This window comes from Salvelinus alpinus, chromosome 24, assembly GCF_045679555.1.
Source record: "Salvelinus alpinus chromosome 24, SLU_Salpinus.1, whole genome shotgun sequence".
Taxonomy (NCBI): Eukaryota; Metazoa; Chordata; class Actinopteri; order Salmoniformes; family Salmonidae; genus Salvelinus; species Salvelinus alpinus.
The window spans coordinates 13,388,637-13,413,031 of record NC_092109.1 but is presented as its reverse complement, the minus strand read 5'-3'; the positions used below and the strand labels follow the sequence as shown (position 1 = coordinate 13,413,031).

At 41.8% G+C, this 24,395-nt stretch overlaps 1 protein-coding gene across 7 annotated transcripts in view; it reads left to right on the top strand.

The window, feature by feature from the left end:
- The window catches only part of LOC139552197 (microtubule-associated serine/threonine-protein kinase 3-like), a 176,931-nt gene that overhangs the window by 104,206 nt on the left and 48,330 nt on the right, over positions 1–24,395 (top strand). For 3 of the 7 annotated variants that reach the window (XM_071363670.1, XM_071363669.1, XM_071363673.1), the window contains one exon: positions 6,257–6,337. The exons of 2 other annotated variants lie outside the window; for them this stretch is intronic. In XM_071363670.1, coding sequence (XP_071219771.1) covers positions 6,257–6,337 — 81 coding nt within the window. Of the gene's footprint in view, positions 1–4,549; positions 4,797–6,256; positions 6,338–10,199; positions 10,762–24,395 lie in introns of those variants that run through there. 2 more of the 7 variants (XM_071363674.1, XM_071363672.1) reach the window with 2 other exon arrangements.

Sequence of the window (24,395 nt, the reverse complement as noted above, 5' to 3'; positions counted from 1 at the left end):
CAAAGTAGCCACCCTTTGCCTTGATGACAGCTTTGCACACTCTTGGCATTCTCTGTTCCAGCTTCAATTAACAGGTGTGCCTTGTTAATTTGTGGAATTTCGTTTTTGTGGAAATGCATATCAACCAATCAGTTGTGTTGTGACAATGTAGGGGTGGTATACAGAAGACAGCCCTATTTGGTACTAGACCAAGTCCATATAATGGCAAGAATAGCTCAAATAAGCACAGAGAAACGACAGTCCATTACTTTAACTTATCTAGGATAGGGGGCAGCATTCAGAATTTTGGATGAAAAGCATGCCCAAATTAAACTGCCTGCTACTCATGCCCAGAAACTAAGATATGCATAGTAAATTAGTAAATTTGGATAGAAAACACTCTGAAGTTTCTAAAACTGTTTGAATCATGTCTGTGACTATAACATCACTTATTTGGCAGGCGAAACCCCGAGGACAAACATTCCGAATTTTTTTTCTGAGGTCACTCTCTTTTCAATGTGTTTTCATTGGAAATCCAGATTTCTAAAGGACCTTCTTGCAGTTCCTAGCGCTTCCACTGGATTTCAACAGTCTTTAGAAATTGGTTGAGGTTTTTCCTTTGAGCAATGAAGAAGTAACACTGTTCAGAATGAGGCTCGAGGGAATTTTACTCTTTGTTAGAGGCGCGTTACACAGAGGTTCGCTACACGTTGTTTTCCTCCGGTATTGAACAAAGATCATCCCGTCTTCAATTTTATCGATTATTTACGTTAAAAAATACCTAAAGTTGTATTACAAAAGTAGTGTGAAATGTTTGGACAAAGCTTACAGGTAACTTTTGAGATATTTTGTAGTCGTGTTGGAACCGGTGTTTTTCTGGATCAAACGCGCCATATATCGGACATATATCGACGGAATTAATCGAACAAAAGGACCATTTGTGATGTTTATGGGACATATCGGAGTGCCAACAGAAGAAGCTCATCAAAGGTAAGGCATGAATTATATCTTTATTTCTGCATTTTGTGTCGCGCCTGGAGGGTTGAAATATGATTGTCTGTGTTTGTTTGCTTGGGTGCTATGCTCAGATAATAGCATCGTTTGCTTTTGCCGTGAAGCATTTTTGAAATCTGACACGTTGGCTGGATTCACAACAAGTGTAGCTTTAATTTGGTATATTGAATGTGTGATTTCATCAAAGTTGAATTTTTATAGTAATTTATTTGAATTTGGCGCTCTGCATTTTCACGGGCTGTTGGCCAGTTGGGACGCTAGCGTCCCACAAATCCAAGGGAGGTTAAGACATGAAGGTCAGTCAATCTGGAAAAGTTCAACAACTTTGAAAGTTTCTTCAAGTGCAGTCGCAAAAACTCTCAAGCGCTATGATGAAACTGGCTCTCACGAGGACCGCCATAGGAAAGGAAGACCCAGAGCTACCTCTGCTACAGAGGATAAGTTCATTAGAGTTAACTGCACCTCAGATTGCAGCCCAAATAAATGCTTCAGAGTTAAAGTAACAGACACATCTCAACATCAACTGTTCAGAGGAGACTGTGATTCAGGCCTTCATGGGCGAATTGCGGCAAAGAAACCACTACTAAATGACACCAATAAGAAGAAGAGACTTGCTTGGGCCAAGAAACACAAGCAATGGTCATGACAATGGTGGAAATCTGTCCATTGGTCTGATGAGAGATTTTTGAGATGCAGAGTAGGTGAACGCATGTGTGGTTCTCACCGTGAAGCATGGCGGAGGAGGTGTGGGGGTGCTTTGGTGGTGACACTGTCAGTGATTTATTTTGAATTCAAGACACACTTAACCAGCATGGCTACCACAGCATTCTTTAGCGATACGCCATCCCATCTGGTTTGCGCTTAGTGGGACTATCATTTGTTTTTCAACAGGACAATGATCCAAAACACACCTCCAGGGTGTGTAAGGGCTATTTGACCAAGAAGGAGAGTGGTGGAGTGCTGCATCAGATGACCAAATTGAGATGGTTTGGAATGAGTTGGACCGCAGAGTGAAGGAAAAGCAGCCAACAAGGGAGTAGCATATTTGGGAATTCCTTCAAGACTGTTGGAAAAGCATTCCAGGTGAAGCTGGTATAGAGAATGCTAAGAGTGTTCAAACTGTCATCAAGGCAAATGGTGGCTACTTTGAAGAATCTCAAATATAAAATATATTTTGATTTGTTTAACACTTTTTTTTTGGTTACTACATGACTCCATATATGTTATTTCATAGTTTTGATGTCTTCACTATTATTATACTATGTAGAAAATAGTAAAAATAAAGAAAAACACTTGAATGCACACAGCCATGCAATCTCCATAGACAAACAATGTAAAATGGCCTTACTGAAGAGCTCGTACTTTCACCGTGGCACCGTCATAGGATGCCACCTTTCAAACAAGTCAGTTTGTCAAATTTCTGCCTTGCTAGAGCTGCCCCGGTCAACTGCCCCGGTCAACTGTAAGTGCTGTTATTGTGAAGTGGAAACGTCTGAGAGCAATAATGGCTCAGCCGCGAAGTGGTAGACCACACAAGCTCACACAAGCGTCATCTGTCTTCGGTTGCAACACTCACGACTGAGTTCCAAACTGCCTCTGGAAGCAACGCCAGCACAAGAACTGTTCGTCGGGAGTTTCGTGAAATGGGTTTCCATGGCCGAGCAGCCGCACACTCACCATGCACAATGCCAAGCATTGGCTGAAGTGATGAAAAGCTTGCCACGATTGGACTCTGGAGCATTGGAAACGCGTTCTCTGATGAATCACGCTTCACCATCTGGCAGTCCGACGAACGAAAATGGGTTTGGCGGATGCCAGGAGAACGCTACCTGCCCGAATGCGTAGTGCTAACTAAAGTTTGGCAGAGGAGGAATAAAGGTCTGGGGCTGTTTTTCATGGTTCGGGCTGTGCCCCTTAGTTTCAGTGAAGGGAAATCTTAACGCTACAGCATTGACATTGTAGATGATTCTGTGCTTCCAAATTTGTGGCAACAGTTTGGGGAAGGCTCTTTCCTGTTTCAGCATGACAATGCCCTGAGCACAAAACGAGGTCCATACAGAAATGGTTGTCGAGATTGGTGGGGATGAACTTGACAGGCCTGCACAGAGCCCTGACCTCAACCCCCGCTAACACCCCCACTAATGCTCTTGTGGCTGAATGGAAGCAAGTCCCCGCAGCAATGCTCCAACATCTAGGGGAAAGCCTTACCAGAAGAGTGGAGGCTGTTATAGCAGAAAAGGGGAGACCAACTCCATATTTATGTCCATGATTTTGGAATGAGATGTTCGACTTGCAGGTGTCCACTTACTTTTGGTCATATAGTGTATGAGGCCTGCATTGCCCGTGTTCTGCAGAAGTAGAGGTACATAACTGGTTCCTCTTATCACACCCCAGTTGAACTACTGCCTGTCCGCCTGCCTGTGCTACCGGTTGAGCTGAAGCTGATGCAATGCTCTCTGTCATCTGCAGTAGTGCTTAGTTCCTAGAACCTGGCTCCCGGTAATAAACCATTGATAGGTTTGCTGAAGGGCGGCATTAGTGCATTTTCTGTCTGGTGCGCTGTGCCCTCTGTGATAGGCTGTTTGGTTGGCTGTTAGTCCTGGAAACAGTGGACTGTACTGTTGGCTGGCGCTTTCTCTCCGCCTTTCTCATTATTCTATAAAAATGTGCTTCCAGAGAAAGGTTTGAGACTACAGACATCTTGACGGCACAGCTTCTAGCCAATAATCACAATATGAAGTGTGTTTTGATGTGACTGATATTCTCTCCCTGGGGGTTTTCTGAATGATCCTCCAGTATATCATCATCATGACAGACTATCAATAATGTAGTTATTGATTCAGTATATGTTACATACAGTACATCATGATTCTTTCACAATACATATTGTGATACACGTCAGGGTGTGTGTTATCGGTGAATAAGCACTTGCCCCAGGGGTGTACTAAAGCACTACAGGGGTGGAGGGAGGTAGGGGGATCTTCCCGCTTATTACATCTCTGAGGTATGCACTTGGACTCCCCGAAAATGACTGCTTCTCATCCATTGCTTTATTCTGAATATCTATTGGAAATAAACAGTTTGAAATAACTTACGTAGGGTGCACATTTTCTAGTATGACATCACTCTGAGTGCATTGAATGTGGTGGTTTTGAATGGAGGAGATATGGAAATGAATGCAGCCCTGCAGTGACATTGTGTGCTGAGAGGGCACCCTGTGGTGTCAGGACCAGTCATGATGACGTGATGGAAAGGATAGACCGCATAGAGGATGAGAAGAGGGATAGACAGCATATAGGATGAATATATTCTGAGTTCTGCTGTTGCTGTAGTGAATCACCAGTCAGTGGAGGAGGGGACGCGAATGAGCGAGCCCGAGTGTGTGTGTTTGCCAAGTGGAGGGGGGAGTGTGTGTGTGAGGGGAGGGGGAAAGGGGGTATTGTCCTGCCTCCGTACCCTCCTTTCCTCTCTCCCACCTCAGGCTGGCGATCTCCTCTGACAGCCTCAAGGTGGAATGTGGTGGAAGGACCTGAAACAAGCTGCGGTGTTGTCGTTGCCCCTTTTCTTTCCCCTCCCCCCCCCCCTTTTTGTCGGAGGAGAGAGTTAGGCTAGCCCCATTCCTCTATGGTGGTGGCTGGCTCTGGCTCTTTGTCGGCTCAGTGTAGGGTAGAGGATAAGGGGGGGTGGCTATGTGGCTGAGGCTGAGCGGTGTGAATATAGCATGTGCACCATAGAGCACGCGAGCACAGTTCAGCCATGAAAGCCCAGCGGGAGAGGCTGAGGATTCCGGGACTGACGTTGGAGTGAGTATTTTCCCTATCTTCTTCTTGTGGTGCTGACCGCACCACTGCTCCACACTGCAGCAGACGGCTTCATTGGTCTCTGCCGTTGCTGCTGCACCTCCTGGTTCTCTTTTCTCTCTAGCTAGTAGCATTGTGGAGCGTTTAGCATTATGCAGCATTGCCACATACAGCAGCAGCACTGTAGCAGTGTACACGGTAGGATGTGTCACGTAAAATCCTCTGTAGTGATAGTGACGGGGACAGTGTGTGTGTTGCTGTGTGTGTCAAGCAGAGGACTGCCACACAACCTCTGTTTGGTTGTGATGAAACCCACTGACACACACAGACACACCCACACACAATACAGTGATGATTAAATGGCAGGCTTTTGTGACGCATGATCAATAAGTTGATGGGCAGTGGAGTGGCCTTATACCCAAGGCCTTGTTTTTATGTTGGATAACAGATCCTGCCTGGTACCAGTGACAGTAATCTGCTGGGCCAGAGACCCAAACAACAAACACTCCGTTATGGCCCTGTTGTGTTCCTGTTGCACATCACACAGATTAGTTCTTTGTGTAATGACTTGCGAAGGCAGTCGATTGGGTTCTCTCGGGTCACCAAGGCACATGTTTGTTTGCGTCCTCCGAGACTTTTGCTAGCGCAAGTTTAGGTATTGCTAAGTCGGCATATACGTAGCCTACGCATCTAATTTAGATCCAGTTCAGTGTCGTTACTGACAGGAAGGTCAATTCTGTAGCTCTATGGAACAATACTAGTGTTTAATCGTGGACTACTGATACTGTTGAGATGCACTGTGCTGTAATTTGCTAATACATTTTGATTGTGTCTACTATGTGCCATGATAGCAGGAAAAAGTCAGACTTTTTTTCTACTTGAATTACACAAAGTTAACAGGCAGTGGTTTGGAGGGCTGAAAGACATCCTTCACATCTAAAGTAAACATCTTTAAGAAGTGAGCTTTCTTTCCTTGCCAGTGATGTTACTGTAGAGAGGTTTCTTCTGCTTTCTCATAGCCTTGGGTAATCCTTCAGATTTCAAGTAGGATTTGGTTGCACTGTGCGCCTGTTTCAGGTTTCACTCTCCACCTCCTGTGTGTGTGTGTTTGTGTGTGTGTGCATAGTATGGATGCTTTTTATGATAATCGCTTAAGCCTAGCAAGCCTCAAGGACCAAACAAAGTCTCTAATCCTCAAAGATGCTAAACCTGTGTTGCGTGAACAGACAAGTGCCTTGGTAACCTATTTCCAAAACACAATTTAGTTTCATTTCAAAGCTGTGCTGCTGCTGCTGCTCTGTGGTTAATGTATGTCAGCTATCTAGCAGAACAGGGTATGTGACTGCATACATCAGCCCAAATCACTTCACAGGGCTTCTAAGTGAAAGTAGCCATTGTCCGTCCTGTGCAAACGTAGCTTGCTAAAGGAATCACTATTTACAAAACTTACTTTTAACTTCCAGCCTCACTCCCCGAAGCTTGAGCCCGACACCCACAAGTCCTTGCAGCCCTCTCAGCCCGTTGCACGCATTTCATTTTTGGAGGTAAGCGCCACGAGCTTCTTTGACCATCATGTTAATTTTGTATTTGTGGGTTGAGGAAAATCCATGCTGGACTGTGAAAGGTTGAGTCGATATTCCATGCGATCATTAGTTTGTCATAACAGAAAGGTGTTTTTTTCTAACTGAAATCGGTTTCCTTTGGTGCAGCTTTGATGGAAGAGGATAGAGTGCTTATATAATGTTCTTAGTGTCACCTCCTTCCCCTTACTCCTTTTCTATAGTCTGGTTTTGAGGCTTCTCTTTCAAGTGCAAAGAAGGACTTGTGGCGTTTTGCGATTCTTCAAAGTGGGGAATGGTCAGAATCCCCATGCCTGATTGATTTATTAGAAAATGCACTTGAAAGAAAGGGGTCATACAGTGATTTTAGGTCACAATGTTGCATACCTTTTTTCCATTACTGTTGTTTGCTCTATACCTCTTGTTTTAGCTGTCAACCATATGACCTTGACCTTCCAACCATCCAAGTAAGTTAAGTCCTTTCAACCTTGGAGCCAACTGAAACCTTAGATCAACACTCCCCCACCCTTTCCCCAAAATTAGGTGCGCTACCGCCCAAGTTGGCCAATAGCAAAATAGATTTAATGGAACATACTGTATCTGGTCAAATGGGCCTTTGCGTCTTGCTACTGTGGTTGATGCATGTCAAGACTTCAAATGGAGTCTGTATCATCTGGAGGAGTGACAGAGGAGGGGGCGGGGTGGTATGGCTGTCTCCCCGAGTGTTTCCTTCACTTCTCTCTCTCCCTAAATCCTCTCCTCTCTGCGTAGCACACTAATGATGTCGGAGATAGCAGGTCACACGGTCCTCTTCACTGTCTCTTGATGTGTCGCATGGCGAGCCGCCGTGAATCAGCCTTTTGTTCCTGGAGTAGGTTCATCTGGTTTCGCATATTCAACTGGGTCATTGAGCCCGAACCCTACTGTTGTTGTATTAGCCATTTTGGCTCGTAAATGTTTACATGACCCCTCATTTTCTCCCCTCCTACACCAGGTTCTTTGGTTGTAATGAGAAGGACAGAACAAAAGGAAATGGAGTTCATCCTTTCTGGAAAACATGCTGTTTTTCTTGTGTGATTGATCGGCTACAGATGACTTGAATTAGTTAAGTTCAAGAGAACACGGTAGAGGCAGTATCCATTCTAAATCCCGGAAATTATTCATATTTATATATTTATTCACGTGTGTGCATTAGTTTCATGCTCATGTTTTATTGATAACAACCTTTGTAGTATAAATGCTGTCGCGGTTACTGTTTTGTGATGTTTGGAGCGGACTCATGTCGTCAATAATATTTTACGGACATTAATATTCTTTATATAGTATGCTATACTTTTTTATAAATCCATTGGCGATGCATGTGTTGACGCCAGACACATTTTCAACTGTGAATATACAAACAGTATGAAAGACAGAATTGTCTATCAATAAGTAGCAGAATGCCCCCTCGTGTCACCTCTGACCATATATTGTGCTGCTAGCTACCCTCTTACAGTTCCATTGAGAAGAGCAGTAGCTTAACATTCAAGTTATTCACTTCCACAAAGATTGCAAAATTTATGTGGTACAGTAGTAGCATACTGTTCATAGTTGAAACTAGAAAATATCTTAATTGAGAATTTTGTAGGAAAGTTTTTTCCAGTTTGACTTTGTACATTTATTCTACAACATTGCCCTGTTAGAAATTTTTACTTGCTACAACAAGTTTTCAACAGTTTTGGTAGTCAGGTCATGTCTACAAAAGGCAAATCACAGTTGATATAGTAGCTTGCTAATGCTAACCAGTCAATGAGAAAAGGATATAATTACTGGCTAGGCTAACCAGCAAGGGCAGGCTGGGTATACATCAGCTAATCCAGCTTCAGAATAAAGCCTTTGAAGTGAAGTATCTGGTGTCAGTCAGAATTCCCCCATGTGTAATATCAGCCATCAGGACAATAATGTTTCACAGTGATTCCAGAGAACATGGTGAACTTTAATCAGGATTAATGAATTAGGGGAGATTACTCGACTCGGCTAATTGCTGTGCTGCACAGAATGTATAATTTCCCACCAAGTATTTGAAACCCATTGCTGTAAATTATGGGCAAGAGAATTAGCACATCAAACCAGAACACTTCTCTTCTTATTAGTCCTTCCTTTTAGTCTAATGTACTGACACCATGTTTCTATTATGTGCATATTCAAATATATTTAATTGAGTCAGTTTTGTAGTAAACTGTAGTTTGAGGTCAACACCAATCAGAATGTAGCAGCTTTCCCATATAGTTTATTTATCAATAAAATATATTTATTCACATTTTAATAACATTGTGTATATTATATTGTATAACCAACAGAATATCTGTTGGGTTAGGGTTAGGGTTAGGGTTAGAAACATCAATGTTTTAAAAATCTATAAACCACCAGTTTTAAAGTGCACCTCTACAGACATCATTTAAATGCGCTTCCAATAAAGTTTAACCTCAAATTGATCTTCTGACTAGTCTGCACATCTCTATCTAATAACTGAACCAGTTTACCATTAACGGTGGTTGTGCCTTTGAAATCACCCTCTTTTATCTGGAGCACAGAAGCAGAGCAGGGCCATAATTAGTGCTGGGCTGGGCCTGTCACGTCACTCTACCGGGACACAGAGCTCTGAGGGGGGCTGGGAGGCCTGCATGATTACCTGACGTCAGCATCACTGCTTCACATTTTAGAAAGGTGTTCTATCACAGGTCCTGACGAGGGACCCTGGGGTTTTACAGAGCATGTGACCTTGTTATCAGCAATGCTTATGACTATTGGCTAGAGCTCTCTGAAAGCACATGGTCTGACCAGAGCGCAGAGTTTTTCTTGGTCAGGTAATTTGATTGAACCTGATTGTATGATTGAAAGATGATCTTTTTGTGTTCATTGCAGGGACTTCCTACAGTGTCTATAGCTAGGTTATCTATAGATAGGGCCAGGTGTACTTCCTGGCCAGGTCACGTGGTTAAGGGAAAAACTGTCTGGATGTTGGACTTTGGCCACTGTTTGGAGCACTGCATCAGTTGTCAATCAATGCCTGTGTCCTGTGATTGGATCCCATTCTGTGTCCCTGACTGGGTGTCAATGGGTGTCACTATTTCCCCTCAGGGAGTGTTCTGTATCTCCCAAGGCTCTTCAGGTGGAGCATACACAGTGTAACATGAACCTGGCTGAGATCACTGTTGACTCCCGTCATGCCATGCTATCTGCTGTGGAGTGTGTGGCTGCATGCCTCTCCTCCTACCCAACTGCCTGCCTGCCTAGCCCCCCTTCTCACAAACAAACGTGCAAGCTGATCTCAGCCAACTGCCAAGACTGTGTGTATGTGTGCGAGTCTGTGTGAGTGCTTGCGCGTGTGTGTGTGCGCCCGTGTCTGTGTGTACGTGTATGTGTGTGTGCATGTGTGTCTTATCTGACTCATTTGTTTATCTCTAGTCCCCTGTATTTGGCCTGTTATCTTCCTTTAAGATAGTCCAGTGGGCATGAGATAATGGGATCAAAGGGTGGCAGGAGTTAAGATGAGATTGTCTGTCATGAAGTGAGTCAGCCTCCGTCTCACTGCCTGCTTAAGAACAAACTGTAGGAAGGAGGAACTATGGAAGAGAGGGGGAAAGCCTGGCTGCCTTAATAGAGGACACCCGTGGAAAAGCACAACATTTCCATTTCAAACAGGACCTGCTTAAGATCGGCCAGCCCATGAGGCATTTTGGAGGGGAGCCAGATTGCGAAAGCTGTGAATGTACCGCAATGTCTGCTGGTGATGCAGCACTGCTCTGACTCACCCCCCCCCCCCCCTCCCCACTCGGGACGCGGAGTGGTAGATGCCGCTTGTTACATGATACGGAGCATGTTGAGCTGGTAGAGAGAGAGAGAGAGAGAGCAGGGTGAGTGTATGGGATCTGATCTGGAAACAAACGCACAGAGAAAGGAAAAGCAAAAGTCCGTTTTTATAAGGTGTTATATCCCAGTCATAGAGGCTTATAAGCTGAACTTAATCAAACAGTGTTCCCTGGAGTACTTTTTTTATTTTCCGTTTTTTGGAACTGCACTTAAAGGACGCTGCAGTGTCCACTCTACCAGTGTGTGTGTATGCCGCAGCTGGCTGCAGATGTGTCCGAGCAGCAGAGTAAGTTTGGAGCCTTGGAGGAGGATGGGGGCTGTTCGAGTATTGGTGCTTGTCGCCGGGACTGTTGTTGTAGGGGACGGGTCGCCCCCCATGTCCATGACACCCGGCGCTTCTCATCGCCGGGTCTTTTGAGACCCGCAGTCCACGTCCCGCTTCCTGGAAGGGGCTGGCATGACTTTGGCACAATGTCGGACTCCAGTCTGTGGACGGTTCTCTCCAATTTTACCATGCCACACTTTCTCAGCAGGGCCAGGCTCAGACGATCCAAAAGGTAACCTTGATGACAAACACTGTGTTTTGTTCAGTGAGTGTAGGTTTGGTTCTTCTATCTGTCATATGTAGGCTACTTGGGACTTTGTAGCCAGAGTTGTTTGAAGAATTCAGAGATGGGTAGAGCAAGCCTATTCTTCTACCTTTTGAATTGGACAGACCACTGAGTGACCAGTAGCGGATGTGTTGTTGCCTTGTTGGGGTCATCTGAGATGTTTTATGCTGACGTTAACCCGGGACAATAAGTTGGGTGTTACTGCCTACGTATTGTGTGTGTGTGATTGAGCCTTGTGGCTTGTGGCACTGTAACGCCAGTTGAATGTTTGATTGCTTTCAAGGCAGTATCTCGTGGGCCATGCACTCTATATAAAGGAGCATTTTGTTACTAAAGCACCTTATACGACCCACCACTGCGACCTGTATGCCCTAGTCGGCTGGCCCTCGCTACATGTTCGTCGTCAGACCCACTGGCTCCAGGTCATCTACAAGGCTATGCTAGGTAAAGTGCCGCCTTATCTCAGTTCACTGGTCACGATGGCTACACCCACCCGCAACACGCGCTCCAGCAGGTGTATCTCACTGATCATCCCTAAAGCCAAAACCTCATTTGGACGCCTTTCCTTCCAGTTCTCTGCTGCCTGCGACTGGAACGAATTGGAAAAATCTCTGAAGTTGGAGACTTTTATCTCCCTCAACAACTTTAAAAATCTGCTATCCGAGCAGCTAACCGATCGCTGCAGCTGTACATAGTCCATCTGTAAACTACCCACCCAATTTACCTACCTCACCCCCCATACTGCTTTTATTTATTTACTTTTCTGCTCTTTTGCACACCAGTATCTCTTCTTGCACATGATCATCTGATGATTTATCACTCCAGTGTTAATCTGCAAAATTGTAATTATTAGATTTATTGCCTACCTCATGCCTTTTGCACACATTGTATATAGATTCTCTTTTTTTCTACCATGTTATTGACTTGTTTATTGTTTACTCCATGTGTAACTCTGTGTTGTCTGTTCACACTGCTATGCTTTATCTTGGCCAGGTCGCAGTTGCAAATGAGAACTTGTTCTCAACTAGCCTACCTGGTTAAATAAAGGTGGAAAAAAAAAAAAAAAAAAAATATGTTTTACCCTGTCTCCTTAAGATGGAACAGGGGAGTGTTGACTTTTAGGAATATTATCTGAAATGTGATATCTGTTAACTCATTAGAACAGAAGCCACAATTTAATTGTTTTTTCAAACTCTTCCCATGAAGATTATCGGTGGAGTTTGAGCTTCATACAATGACCTTTCATTGAAAATTCTTATCTGTAGCACTGCATCGTCCAGAGGTTTGTAAGTTACATCGCGCTCTTCCTCACATGCCAGTTTGTGTAAACTGGTGCATTTGGTCCAGTCCCTCTGAAACTCTATATTATTTATATTCCACGGGTTGACCTATTTTATACTAAAGAACAGCTTCATATCAAATGGATGTCCTCACTACTCTGCATATTCAGGACATGCTGTACTGCACTGTGTAATCTATTCCTTTCATCAGAAAATCACCAGGGGGCTTTTTTTCAGTATAAAGACATAGATTTATGGGAGTAACTGAAACAAATTGAGATAAGACGCTGTTTAGTTTATTAGGATCCCCATTAGCTACTTCACATACAGCAGCTACTCTTCCTGGGTTCCACATAAAACGTAGAAATACATGACAAAGTTCAGAACAGTTGTAGACAAGAACATCATAAGGTATTACGTTGAATTCAAAATACAAGATAAAATAAGAGTTATATACTCAACAAAAATATAAATGCAACATGCAACAATTTAATATTTTACTGAGTTACAATTCATATAAGGAAATTAGTCAATTCAAATAAATTTGTTAGGCCGTAATCTATGGATTTTACATGACTGGGAATACAGATATGCATCTGTTGGTCACAGATACCTTAAAATAAGGTAGGGGCATGGATCAGAAAACCAGTCAGTATCTGGTGTGACCACCATTTGCCCCATGCAGCACGACACATCTCCTTCGCATAGAGTTGATCAGGCTGTTGATTGTGGCCTGTGGAATGTTGTCCCACTCCTCTTCCATGGATGTGTGAAGCTGCTGGATATTGGCCTGAACTGAAACACGCTGTCATACAGGTCGATCCAGAGCATCCCATACATGCTCAATGGATGACTTGTCTGATGAGTATGCAGACCATGGAAGAACTGGGACATTTTCAGCTTCCAGGAATTGTGCACAGATTCTTGCGACATAGGGCCGTGCATTATGCTGTAACATGAGGTGATGGCGGCGGATGAATGGCACGACAACGGGCCTCCAGGTCTTGTTACAGTATCTCTGCATTCAAATTACCGTTGATAAAATGCAATTGTGTTTGTGGTTTCTAGCTTATGCCTGCCCATACCATAACCCCACCGCCCACCATGGGGCACTGCTTGCAATGTTGACATCAGCAAACCCCTCGCTCACACGACGCCATTCACGTATTCTGCCGTTGTGAGGCCTGTTGGACGTACTGCCAAATTCTGTAAAATAACGTTGGAGGCGACTTATGGTAGAGACGTGAACATTAAATTCCCTAGCAACAGCTTTGGTGGACAATCCTACAGCCATCGTGCCAATTGCACGCTCCCTCAAAACTTGAGACATGTGGCATTGTGTGTTGTGTGACAAAACTGCACATTTTAGTGTCCTTTTATTGTCCACAGCACAAGGTGCACCTGTGTAATGATCATGCTGTTTAATCAGCTTCTTCATATGCCACACTTGTCAAGTGGATGGATTGTCTCACTAAATATATGCTCTCTTACAGGGATATAAACAAATTTGTCTACAAAATTTGAGAGAAATTAGCTTTTTGTGTGAATGGAACATATCTGGGATCTTTTATTTCAGCTCATGAAACATGGGACCAACACTTTACATGTTGCGTTTTATATATTTTTTCTGTGTATATTGGAAAGACACCAAGAGACAACTAAAATACTATTTACATTCAATTCATACAGTATATACTGTACATATTTACGTTCTTATATACAGTACAGTTTAATTAGATCTTTAGAGAGAGGACAGGTGCTGTGATACAATATGTCTTTATCTGGGGTTTTTTAAGCTAAACTTGCTTTTTGCCTGAGTAAGCTGGCAGAGCATTCCATGATGACATGGCTCTATACATAACTGAGCGACGAGTTAAATTTGTTTTTGGTTTGGGTACTGTGAAGAAACCCATAGTGGAATGTCGGGTGGGGTATGTATGTCTGTTTTGAAGTGAACGCAACTAGATTATACACGTGGTTAGGCATTTTTTAACAGAAATGTTTCTTAAAAAGAGAAGTAGTACATTTCTCCTCAACCATGAATGTTGTTAATGTTTGTTCTGTGCAGTTAATAGCAAGGTGTGCTGCTTTTTTTTTTAGCCAGCTGCAGCTTTGCTAGGTCTTTCGTTGCTTCACCTGTAGTGGATTGGAGCCAAAATGTGCAGGGTCAAAGTTAACTGAACTAGAGGGATTGCTGTGAGTGAATAGGCATGTTTATATCAGTAATAAGTGATTTGATTATGTGGGGATCAGAGCTTTCTCGGTTGAGATCAGATGGGAGGGATGTTGTCCCATGTAAGGAGACCACAGAACAGTGCACAGAACTACTGTATGGTCGTGTCCTGAACTGGGATGAACTTGAGTGGGTTTATTCCCAGTTGTGTAATACGAATAGAAGTGTACCATATAGAAATGATTGTTCTCTAACTCCACGTTATTATGAAAAAAACATTCTCTGTTTTGTTATATTTTTATCTGTGATGAACCATTGAGCCATCTGAAGTGCCGTGCTGGGTATTTGTGTTGTGGCATTATCCACTCGTCCTAATAGAAAAATGTGATTCTTTCTTTTTACTCTTTGGGTTTTGTTTTGTATTGCTAGGTATTACTGCACTGTTGGAGCTAGAAACACAAGCATTTCGCTGCACCTGCGATAACATCTTAAAAATCTGTGTACGCGACCAATAAACTTTGATTTGATGAGTATTTTTAAAGTAGGATCTTTGAGGTGAAAAGGACATGCAATATGGGAATATATTTGTTAAGTAATAAATCTTAAATTTCAACAAACATTTCTGTAAAAGCAGTATTCCCAATGACCCAAATTGTGGTAACGTAAAGGAACTCAAGTCCTTTTGTTCATCCGATCTGAAATACCTCACCATCAAATGCCAACCGCATTACCTCCCAAGATGATAATTTTATTCGATCATCGTCACGGCCGTGTATATTCCCGCCGACGTCGCGACGGCTCTCAACTACATTAGACTTTGTGCAAACTGGAAACCTTACTGAATATTTTGTGTAGGTTGTTGACAAAAATTACAATTAAATCCATTTTAATACCACCTTGTAACACAACAAAATGTGGACAAAGTCCAGGGGTGGGAATACTTTCTGAAGGCACGGTACATACATTTGAAGTCGGACCATTACATACACTTAGGTTGGAGTCATTAAAACTTGTTTTTCAACCACTCCTCAAATTTCTTGTTAACAAACTATAGTTTTGGCAAGTCGGTTAGGACATCTACTTTGTGCATGACACAAGTCATTTTTCCAACAATTGTTTACAGACAGATTGTTTCACTTATTACTCACTATCACAATTCCAGTGGGTCAAAAGTTGACTGTGCCTTTAAACAGCTTGGAAAATTCCAGAAAATTATGTCGTGGCTTTAGGCACTGAAAGGCTAATTGACATAATTTGAGTCAATTGGAGGTGTACCTGTGGATGTATTTCAAGGTCTACCTTCAAACTCAGTGCCTCTTTGCTTGACATCATGGGAACATTTTAAAAAAGACCTCCGAAAAACATTTGTAGACCTCCACAAGTCTGGTTCATTCTTGGGAGAAATTTCCAAACGCCTGAAGGTACCACATTCATCTGTACAAACAATAGTACGCAAGTATAAAAACCATGGGACCACGCAGCCGTCATACCGCTCAGGAAGGAGACACATTCTGTCTCCTAGAGATGAACGTGCTTTGGTGCGAAAAGTCAAATCAATCCCAGAACAATAGCAAAGGACCTTGTGAAGATTCTGGAGGAAACAGGTACAAAAGTATCTATATCCACAGTAAAACGAGTCCTATATCGACATAACCTGAAAGGCCGCTCAGCAAGGAAGAAGCCACAAAACCGCCATAAAAAAGCCAGACTACGGTTTGCAACTGCACAACTGGGGACAAAGATCGTACTTTTTGGAGAAATGTCTGATGAAACAAAAATATAACTATTTGGCCATAATGACCATCGTTATGTTTGGAGGGAAAAGGGGGATGCTTGAAAGCTGAAGAACACCATCCCAACTGTGAAGTACGGGGGTGGCAGCATCATGTTGTGGGGGTGCTTTGCTGCAGGAGGGACTGGTGCACTTCACAAAATAGATGGCATCATGAGGGAGGACAATTATGTGGATATATTGGAACAACATCTCAATACATCAGTTAGGAAGTTAAAGCTTGGTCGCAAATGGGTCTTCCAAATGGACAATGACCCCAAGCATACTTCCAAAGTTGTGGCAAAATGGCTTAAGGACAACAAAGTCAAGGTATTGGAATGGCCATCACAAATCCCTGACTTCAATTCTATAGAAAATTTGTGGGCAGAACTGAAAAAGCGTGTGCGAGCAAGGAGGCTTAAAAACATGACTCAGTTACAACATTCAGGAGGAATGGGCCAAAATTCACCCAACTTATTGTGGGAAGCTTGTGGAAGGCTACCCAAAATGTTTGACCCAAGTTCAACAATTTAAAGGCAATGCTACCAAATACTAATTGAGTGTATGTAAACTTCTGACCCATTGGGAATGTGATGAAAGAAATAAAAGCTGAAATTAATCACACTACTATTATTCTGACATTTCACATTCTTAAAATAAAGTGGTGATCCTAACTGACCTAAGACAGGGAATTTTTACTAGGATTAAATGTCAGGAATTGTGAAAAACTGAGTTTAAATGTATTTGGCTAAGGTGTATGTAAACTTCCATCTTCAACTGTAATCACTGAACAATGGTCACTTTTTAATAATGTTTACATACTATTTCACCCTCTTCATATGTACACTACAAGACCAAAAGTATGTGGACACCTGCTCGTAGAACATCTCATTCCAAAATCATGGGCATTAATATGGAGTTGGTCCCCCCTTTGCTGCTACAATAGCCTCCACTCTACTGGGAAGGATTTCCACTGAATGTTGGAACATGCTGCGGAAACTTGCTTCCATTCATCTACAAGAGCATTAGTGAGGTCGGGCACGGATGTTGGGCGAATAGACCTGGCTTGCATTCCAATTCATCCCAAAGGTGTTCGATGGGGTTGAGGTCAGGGCTCTGTGCAGGCTAGTCAAGTAATTCGACACGGATCTCGACAAACTATTTCTGTATGGGTGCATTGCTTTGTGCATGGGTGCATTGTCATTCTGAAACAGGAAAGGGCCTTCCCAAAACTGTTGCCCCAACGTTGGAAGAATCATCTAGAATGTCATTGTTTGCTGTAGTGTTAAGATTTCCCTTCACTGGAACTAAGGGGCCTAGCCCGAACCATGAAAAAAAAAAAAACAGCTCCAGACCATTATTCCTCCACCAAACTTTACAATTGGCACTATGCATTCGGGCAGGTAGCGTTCTCCTTGCGTCCGTCAAACGCAGATTTGTCCGTCGGACTGCCAAATGGTGAAGCCTTACTCATCACTCCAGAGACAGCATTTCCACTGCTCTAGAGTTCAATTGCGGCGAGCTTTACACCACTTAAACCGATGCTTGGCATTGCGCATGGTGATCTTAGGCTTGTGTGCGGCTGCTTGTCCATGAAAACCCATTTCATGAAGCTCCCAATGAACAGTTCTTGTGCTGATGTTCCTTCCAGAGGCAGTTGGGAATTCGGTAGTGAGTGTTTCAACCGCGCTTCAGCACTCAGCGGTTGAGAGCTTGTGTGAGCTTGTGTGGCCTACCACTTTGCAATGTTTGTCTATGGAGATCGCATGGCTGTGTGCTCAATTTTTATATACCTGTCGGAAACGGGTGTGGCTGAAATGGCCAAATCCACTATTTTGAAGAGGTGTCCACACACTTTTGTATATATGGTGTATATATCTTATTCTAGTTAAGGCTGATGCTATTTAACTACTGCTATACACACCTTTTCTATACTGTGTTTCACACCATTTTATATATATATGACATTGCTCATTCTTATATTTCATAATTAATTTCTAAACATTTTTGGGGATGTGTGTATTGTTAGGTATTACTGCACTGTTGGAGCTAGAAACAAAAGAAAATTGCTGCACCTGCGATAACATCTGCAAAATATATGTGTACGCAACCAATTTTTTATTCATTTGATGCCCCATAGTGCATTAGCGACAAATAGCTGGAAAGGGAGAGCACACCAACTCTCTCTCCCTCTCTCTTTGTGTCTGTTTCCCTCTTGCTCTTTCTTTCTTTCTGTGTGCCTGTCTGTTGTATATTGGGCTGATGTCAGCTCACTTGACAAGGAAGCAAAGCTCGAAGACGTAAAAAAAACTAGATGAATCATGACTTCTTGTTGTTGACATGGGGTCAAGATAAGAAAGACTTTGGATATTCTTGGATTGGAAAGCAAAGCAGTGTTCTAAACTAAGGGAAGGAATTTTAAAGCCTTGCTGAACTAAAAGCTAGTGAATGCAGGTAATTCATGTAATAGAGTGCAAGAACAGCACAACAACTTTCAAGACAAATGCAGAGCGATTTCCACACAATTTATCTCTCAGCAGTGTTCCTTTGTTGCCTCTCTCAAAGAAGACTAAATATGTGATGGTGTTTTTTAAAATATATATATATATATTTTTTACATTGGATAAAAGTAGTGACTCGGAGATAGAAAATGGTATATCATACACTGAAGTTGAGGAACAATAGAAAGTAATTATACTTTGAAAGTTGATAAACTTGAGAAAATGGCCCTTGATTTTTTTGGTACACGTACTCGAGAGCTCTTCTTTGTCTACACCCATTCAGCATCGTTCACACCCTCTTAAACCTTAGCCCCACGCATCTCTTTAAGGATTCACATGTTAGGCCTTGTGCTAAACAGAGTGAGTAGTGTAGTAAACAACCAAAGATTCAAGACTAAAAGTAATAAAAGTAGTAGCCTACAGTAAGGTAAAACTTCAGGTAAAAATACACTATCTAGTCCTTGGCCTACAGTGGATCCTCCTTTAGAAGTTGCGAGCTTACACCATGGGACTTAGTGGTTTAGTATAGTACCCTGCATCACCACTTCATTGCTCCAGACCAGCGCAAGGGGGAGTTAGAGCACTGATTATGCTTTTGGGTCCTACTGTGTCGCTAACTGACATTGAATGGGTGACATAAACCTAAATAGAAACTGATAATTGTTCACGACTTCGGTGTTACAGTAAGGTTTTTATTATTATATTTTGTTAGGATTATTTTGCTCTTACTGTAGTACTTTAGGCTACTCCCGACCGGTCACGTTGTACAGTATCTGAGTTGTGCAACGGTCTAAGACACTGGGTTGCTACAGATGCTGGTTCAATACCCGTGCCGCCCTCGACTGGGAGACCCATGACTAGGTTTTTCTCCCTCTAAAAACAGAAATAGATCATTCTAAATAACAAACGGGCTTTATTTACAAATTAGTAACAATGTTTCACCCCATGTTCAATAATGGCCTTTTCTCGCTCATTTGACATTATTTGAAAACAAAATCATCTCCAATATTACTAATAATGGTGCTGACTAGGGAAACGTTCCTGCTGTTCTGTTCTTAGTGCCAGTCTGCACGTTCAAACTAAAACAATGTAACTAATAATGGCATCTTTATGCTTTCATTAATAAAATAATGATAAAATACTCTTTCAAAATGCCGACGTTTATTTAGTTATGGATCCATAACGAATTACTATGGCAATAAATATCACTGAATTACAGAAATATCCTCTATGTAATTATTGGAGGAGAGTCACGGCATATGTTTCGATATAGTGTAGTCTCACTAGTGTTGAATAATGTGCTGTTAAAAGTGGTGTAGGACTTATTTATTTAAAGAGCATATTGTAGTTAAAAGCAATAGGATTTGAAGCAAAAACCTACAACTATTTTAGCACCATTTCGCGCTGCTCTGAGACAGGCATGGGGACTGGTCTTGATAAATCAATGACATTTTTATTTTCACTGAATCTCAGTTTGGGTATTGGTTAGACTATATTTAGAAAATGAGGGTGCAGAAATGTTATGCTCTTTGTGTAACCTTTATTTAACTAGTCAGTTAAGAATACATTTGTATTTACAACGACAGCCTACTCTTTAATCCCCGTCGGGGAATTGAACCCCAGTCTGGTCTCTCATGTGCCCTGCCCGCAAGACATGGGGATTCTTTAGCTAAATAGCCCAGTACTGTACCTCCGACCGTCACGTTGTACAGCGCCATATTTTCCGTTCCATCCTAACGGAAACCCAGAGGGTTTTTCTTGGAATGGAAACACCATAATATTAATTAAGCAAGTACCAATCAAAAGTTTGGAGACACATACTCATTCCAGGATTTTTCTTTATTTTTACTATTTTCTAATAACACATATGGAATCAGTTAAGAACAAATTCTTATTTACAAGGACAGCCTACTCCTTCCTCCCCGTTGGGGAATTGAACCCCGGTCTCCCGCGTGTCCGCATTCTCTAGTACAGCCATTATTGAAGGTACTTGAGGTCACCGAGAAAGTCTGTAAATGGCCTGCTCTCCCTTATGTAAGGAATTAGGCACTTTCCCATGTTTACTACAGTATGTATTTTAGGCTATGTTTACTTGTCAGACTGCACAGTAGCCTAATAAACAAATGCAGGTGGCTTATATCTTCAAAATGCTTTAAATGCTTTATTATCCAAATGTAAAGGCATTTACTGTATTTCTTCATTGGCATCTTTATGCTTTCGTTATTTAAATTATAAAAATACTCTTTCAAAATGCAAATGTTGATTTAGTTATGGATCCATAACAAATAATTATGGGAATAAATATCACTGAAAACAGAAATATTAGAACGAAGTTGTCTAATGAAGGCAAATAAACTGTTTCTTACTGGAAAATACTCTATCAAACACATGGTCACGTTGTACAGCATCATTATGGCTATTAGCGGGGCTATATTTTGGCCTTTATAAATATTATTTTGGCCTTTATTCAGATTACAATCGCTAACTGTCGTTATTTTTAAAACAAAATAATCTCCAAAATATCGTTATATATAGCCTTCCCGCTGTGGATGTCTATTTCAGCAACGTTTCGCGCTGCTCTGAGACGAGCATGGAGAAACGTAAATGTTCAATTATATTCCATGATATTCTTAAAATATGTGTTGACTGAATATAAGCAAGTGATGTCTGCTAAATAATCAAGTTGGGTTTCTCCAGAAAAAAATAATTCTAGATAAGAAACTGGCTTTATTTACAAATCAGTGAGTATGTCACCCCATGTTCAAGAATTGCCTTTTTCTCGCTAACTCTAGGTTAAATGAAAACATAATCTCCAAAATATCGTTACTTTTTAAACAAAGTGATTATTAATTAATTTAGAATTATATAAAAGCCCCTTAGATATTCTCACAGTACCTAACGGAAATGCCCCTTAGATATTCATTTAGAGTCCTCCAATCCTCTAAATGTACTTATTTTTTTAATTATTTTTTTTAGATATACTGCAGGCCTACCATAGGCAAAATGAGTATTGGTTACACTACAATATGGGTGTGGAAATGTTATGCCCCTTAGATATTAATTTAGAATCCTCCAATCCTCTTATGCTGTAGCCTACTCCCGACCGTCACATTGTACGGCGCAATATGTTCCATTCCATCCCCGAGGGTTTTGTTTCTCGTTTTTCTCGGAATAGAAACACCATAATATTAATCAAATGAATTAAGCCAAATTTCTTAAAATCAATCCAATGAACCATGTTATTACAAAAAAGGTTTTAAATTCTCTGGTAATGTCAATATGGGAGACTATCAAATGCTTCTCAAAGTTGCCCTCTGATGGTCAAACTAGCACTAACTTGCATTAACATAAAAAATGGCTGACAATTAAATAACGTGCCATAGAATGCTGCAGCAGCCCGCAAGGTGTGCTGCAGTATGACACAACTTTTAAAGGAGGAACCACTGTATATCCTAATCTGACTTTGGTACAGGTCATATTGTTCTTCACGTTACCGTCTCTGGTAAAACCACTATATCAAATAAAATCGAAGTGTATTTGTCACGTGCACAGGATACAGAATGTGTAAATGGTAAACTGAAATGGTTACTTGCATAGTAGCAATATCAAAAACAGAAAGTGGCCAGATGATTAACATATTATAACTATTTTATAATTATTAGATGACGCTTACCCAGACACACTTGTCTAAATTGATGGGTCATGTGAAAGAAATACTATAACCACCCCCAGCTACATCTAGGTAAGTGGATATGTCACTATTGTCTAGACATGTAGACATGTTCATGAAATACAATAGATGTATTCACCCCCAGACACACCTAGCTAACTTGATCGGTCATGTAATCATCTGACAAAGTGGAGTCTTTTGTTTAGACATGAAGCTAGCTAAACAATGAACCGGCATAATCCCAACTCATACTACTACCAATACTCCCGAGTGGGCTCCCGAGGGGCGCAGCGGTCTAAAACACTGCAGCTCAGTGCTAGAGTCGTCACTACAGACTCCTTGGTTCGAATCCAGGCTGTATCACTATTGGCCGTGATTGGGAGTCCCATTTGGCCGGTGTAGGCCATCATTGTAAGTAAGAATTTGTTCTTAACTGACTTGCCTAGTTAAATAAAGGGTAAATAGAAAATACAAACATTGCCATAGCTGTAGTATGAATATGCAGGTAGCTAAAACTAAACAACTAGCTTCAATGTTAGCTAGCTAACATGAGGCTATAACTAGCAATGCAAATGGATTTCTGATTTGAATAGTATTACTACACAGATCATATACGTAACGTTTGCTAGCGAACCAGCAAGCTAACATTCGCTAGCTAACAGTATGCTTTAACTTGCAATGAAAATGACTTTCTGACCAAATTTGAAACTTATAATAACTGAAAATGTAGCAAGACATACCTGTATACATGGATGAAAGCTTTACGGCAGACTGGAACCATTTAACTATGTTTTGTTTGTAGCTACATCGTGTTTGACCAGTGTTGTCAAGTCACTCTGGTTCACACTGACCGTGGCGTGTGCAGAAAGTAGCCCATCACAACTTTTTCCAAATGATCTGTCGATAGCGCCTGCTAAATTCAGGGCATCAATGTTGTTGAGAAAAGTAGCAAAACTGTTGTAGTTCTCAATGACTAATGTTATGTCTTTCAAAAACTCTGTGGTAGAAAGGAATATCAACACATACTGAGCAGTTCACGTTATATACAGAATCATGCTACATAGCAGACCAATCCAAACTCATCTCCCATCCATTAACTCAGCCAATCATGGCTAGCGGGAAGGTTCCTGACTTTTTCCCTGGCTAAACCAACTTGGCTCGTAATTTAACCATTTTCTTATTCATATTTACAGATGGAATACAAGTTTGTTATTAAGGCATAAGCAATATCACATGTTCCAGAAGGCATTTCTGCCAAGACACGCATTTTGATAAAAAACATATTTAAAAAATACATTAAAATGCCTCTCCTTTTGAAGTAGTGACGTGCGACATACGCCTTGCTTTCTGAAATGGGTCACATGTTGTCACAGCTCCTAAACCTGGCATTACCTTTTTCACGCAACAACAAACTGGGGTTTGTTTAATAAAAACGCTAAGTTCCATTGCGGGAAGAGACCGATGGCTGGCTAGCTAGCAAAGTGCCGATTTCACATGGAGAACAACAATGGCAGTGAATGAGGCTACGATGGACAGGTTTATCACTGAGACTTGCAAACCTAGCATGGAGCTGTTCCAGGAATCTCATACATCTGCAGCACACAGCTTACAGTCAGCACTGGCCTACTTTCTCTGTATCATCTTTGCCCAGGGCTCCTTTATCCCCAGTTTGAAGCATCATTAGACAATCATGTTTTTTACTTTTTCTCTCCCCCTTTCAAATCTGTCATTCTGAGTTGTATACCATGTCAAAGGAAAAGAACACTCATGAAGGCTGTCATGCTAAAATGGGTGTTGGTTTTCAACATTAGAAGCCTTTGTCAACATCCATTTGTACTCCAAGAGTGGCACAATATCTCTAATATAGCCTAGCCTGTACTGTGTAGTGGCAAAGCATACCACCATCCAACTGACATAAAACAATAAGCTAGCTGTTGCCGTTGCCTGGCCCTGTAACTGCCACTCCAGTTAAACAGACTGTTGTGATTGCTTTGTGGGGGTTAACTGTCTCTATGAGAATGGGGACATAGAGTGGGGGACTTCGGGAGTAGATTGAGCAGATGTTTAATCACAATACTTTAGGGGTGTGGGTGTGTGTGCAGAGATGGGCCGTTGTGGGTGTGTCCACTGGGCAGAAGTGTGGCACTCTCTTGGTATAAATAGACTGGGTTAAACCTGATCCTCG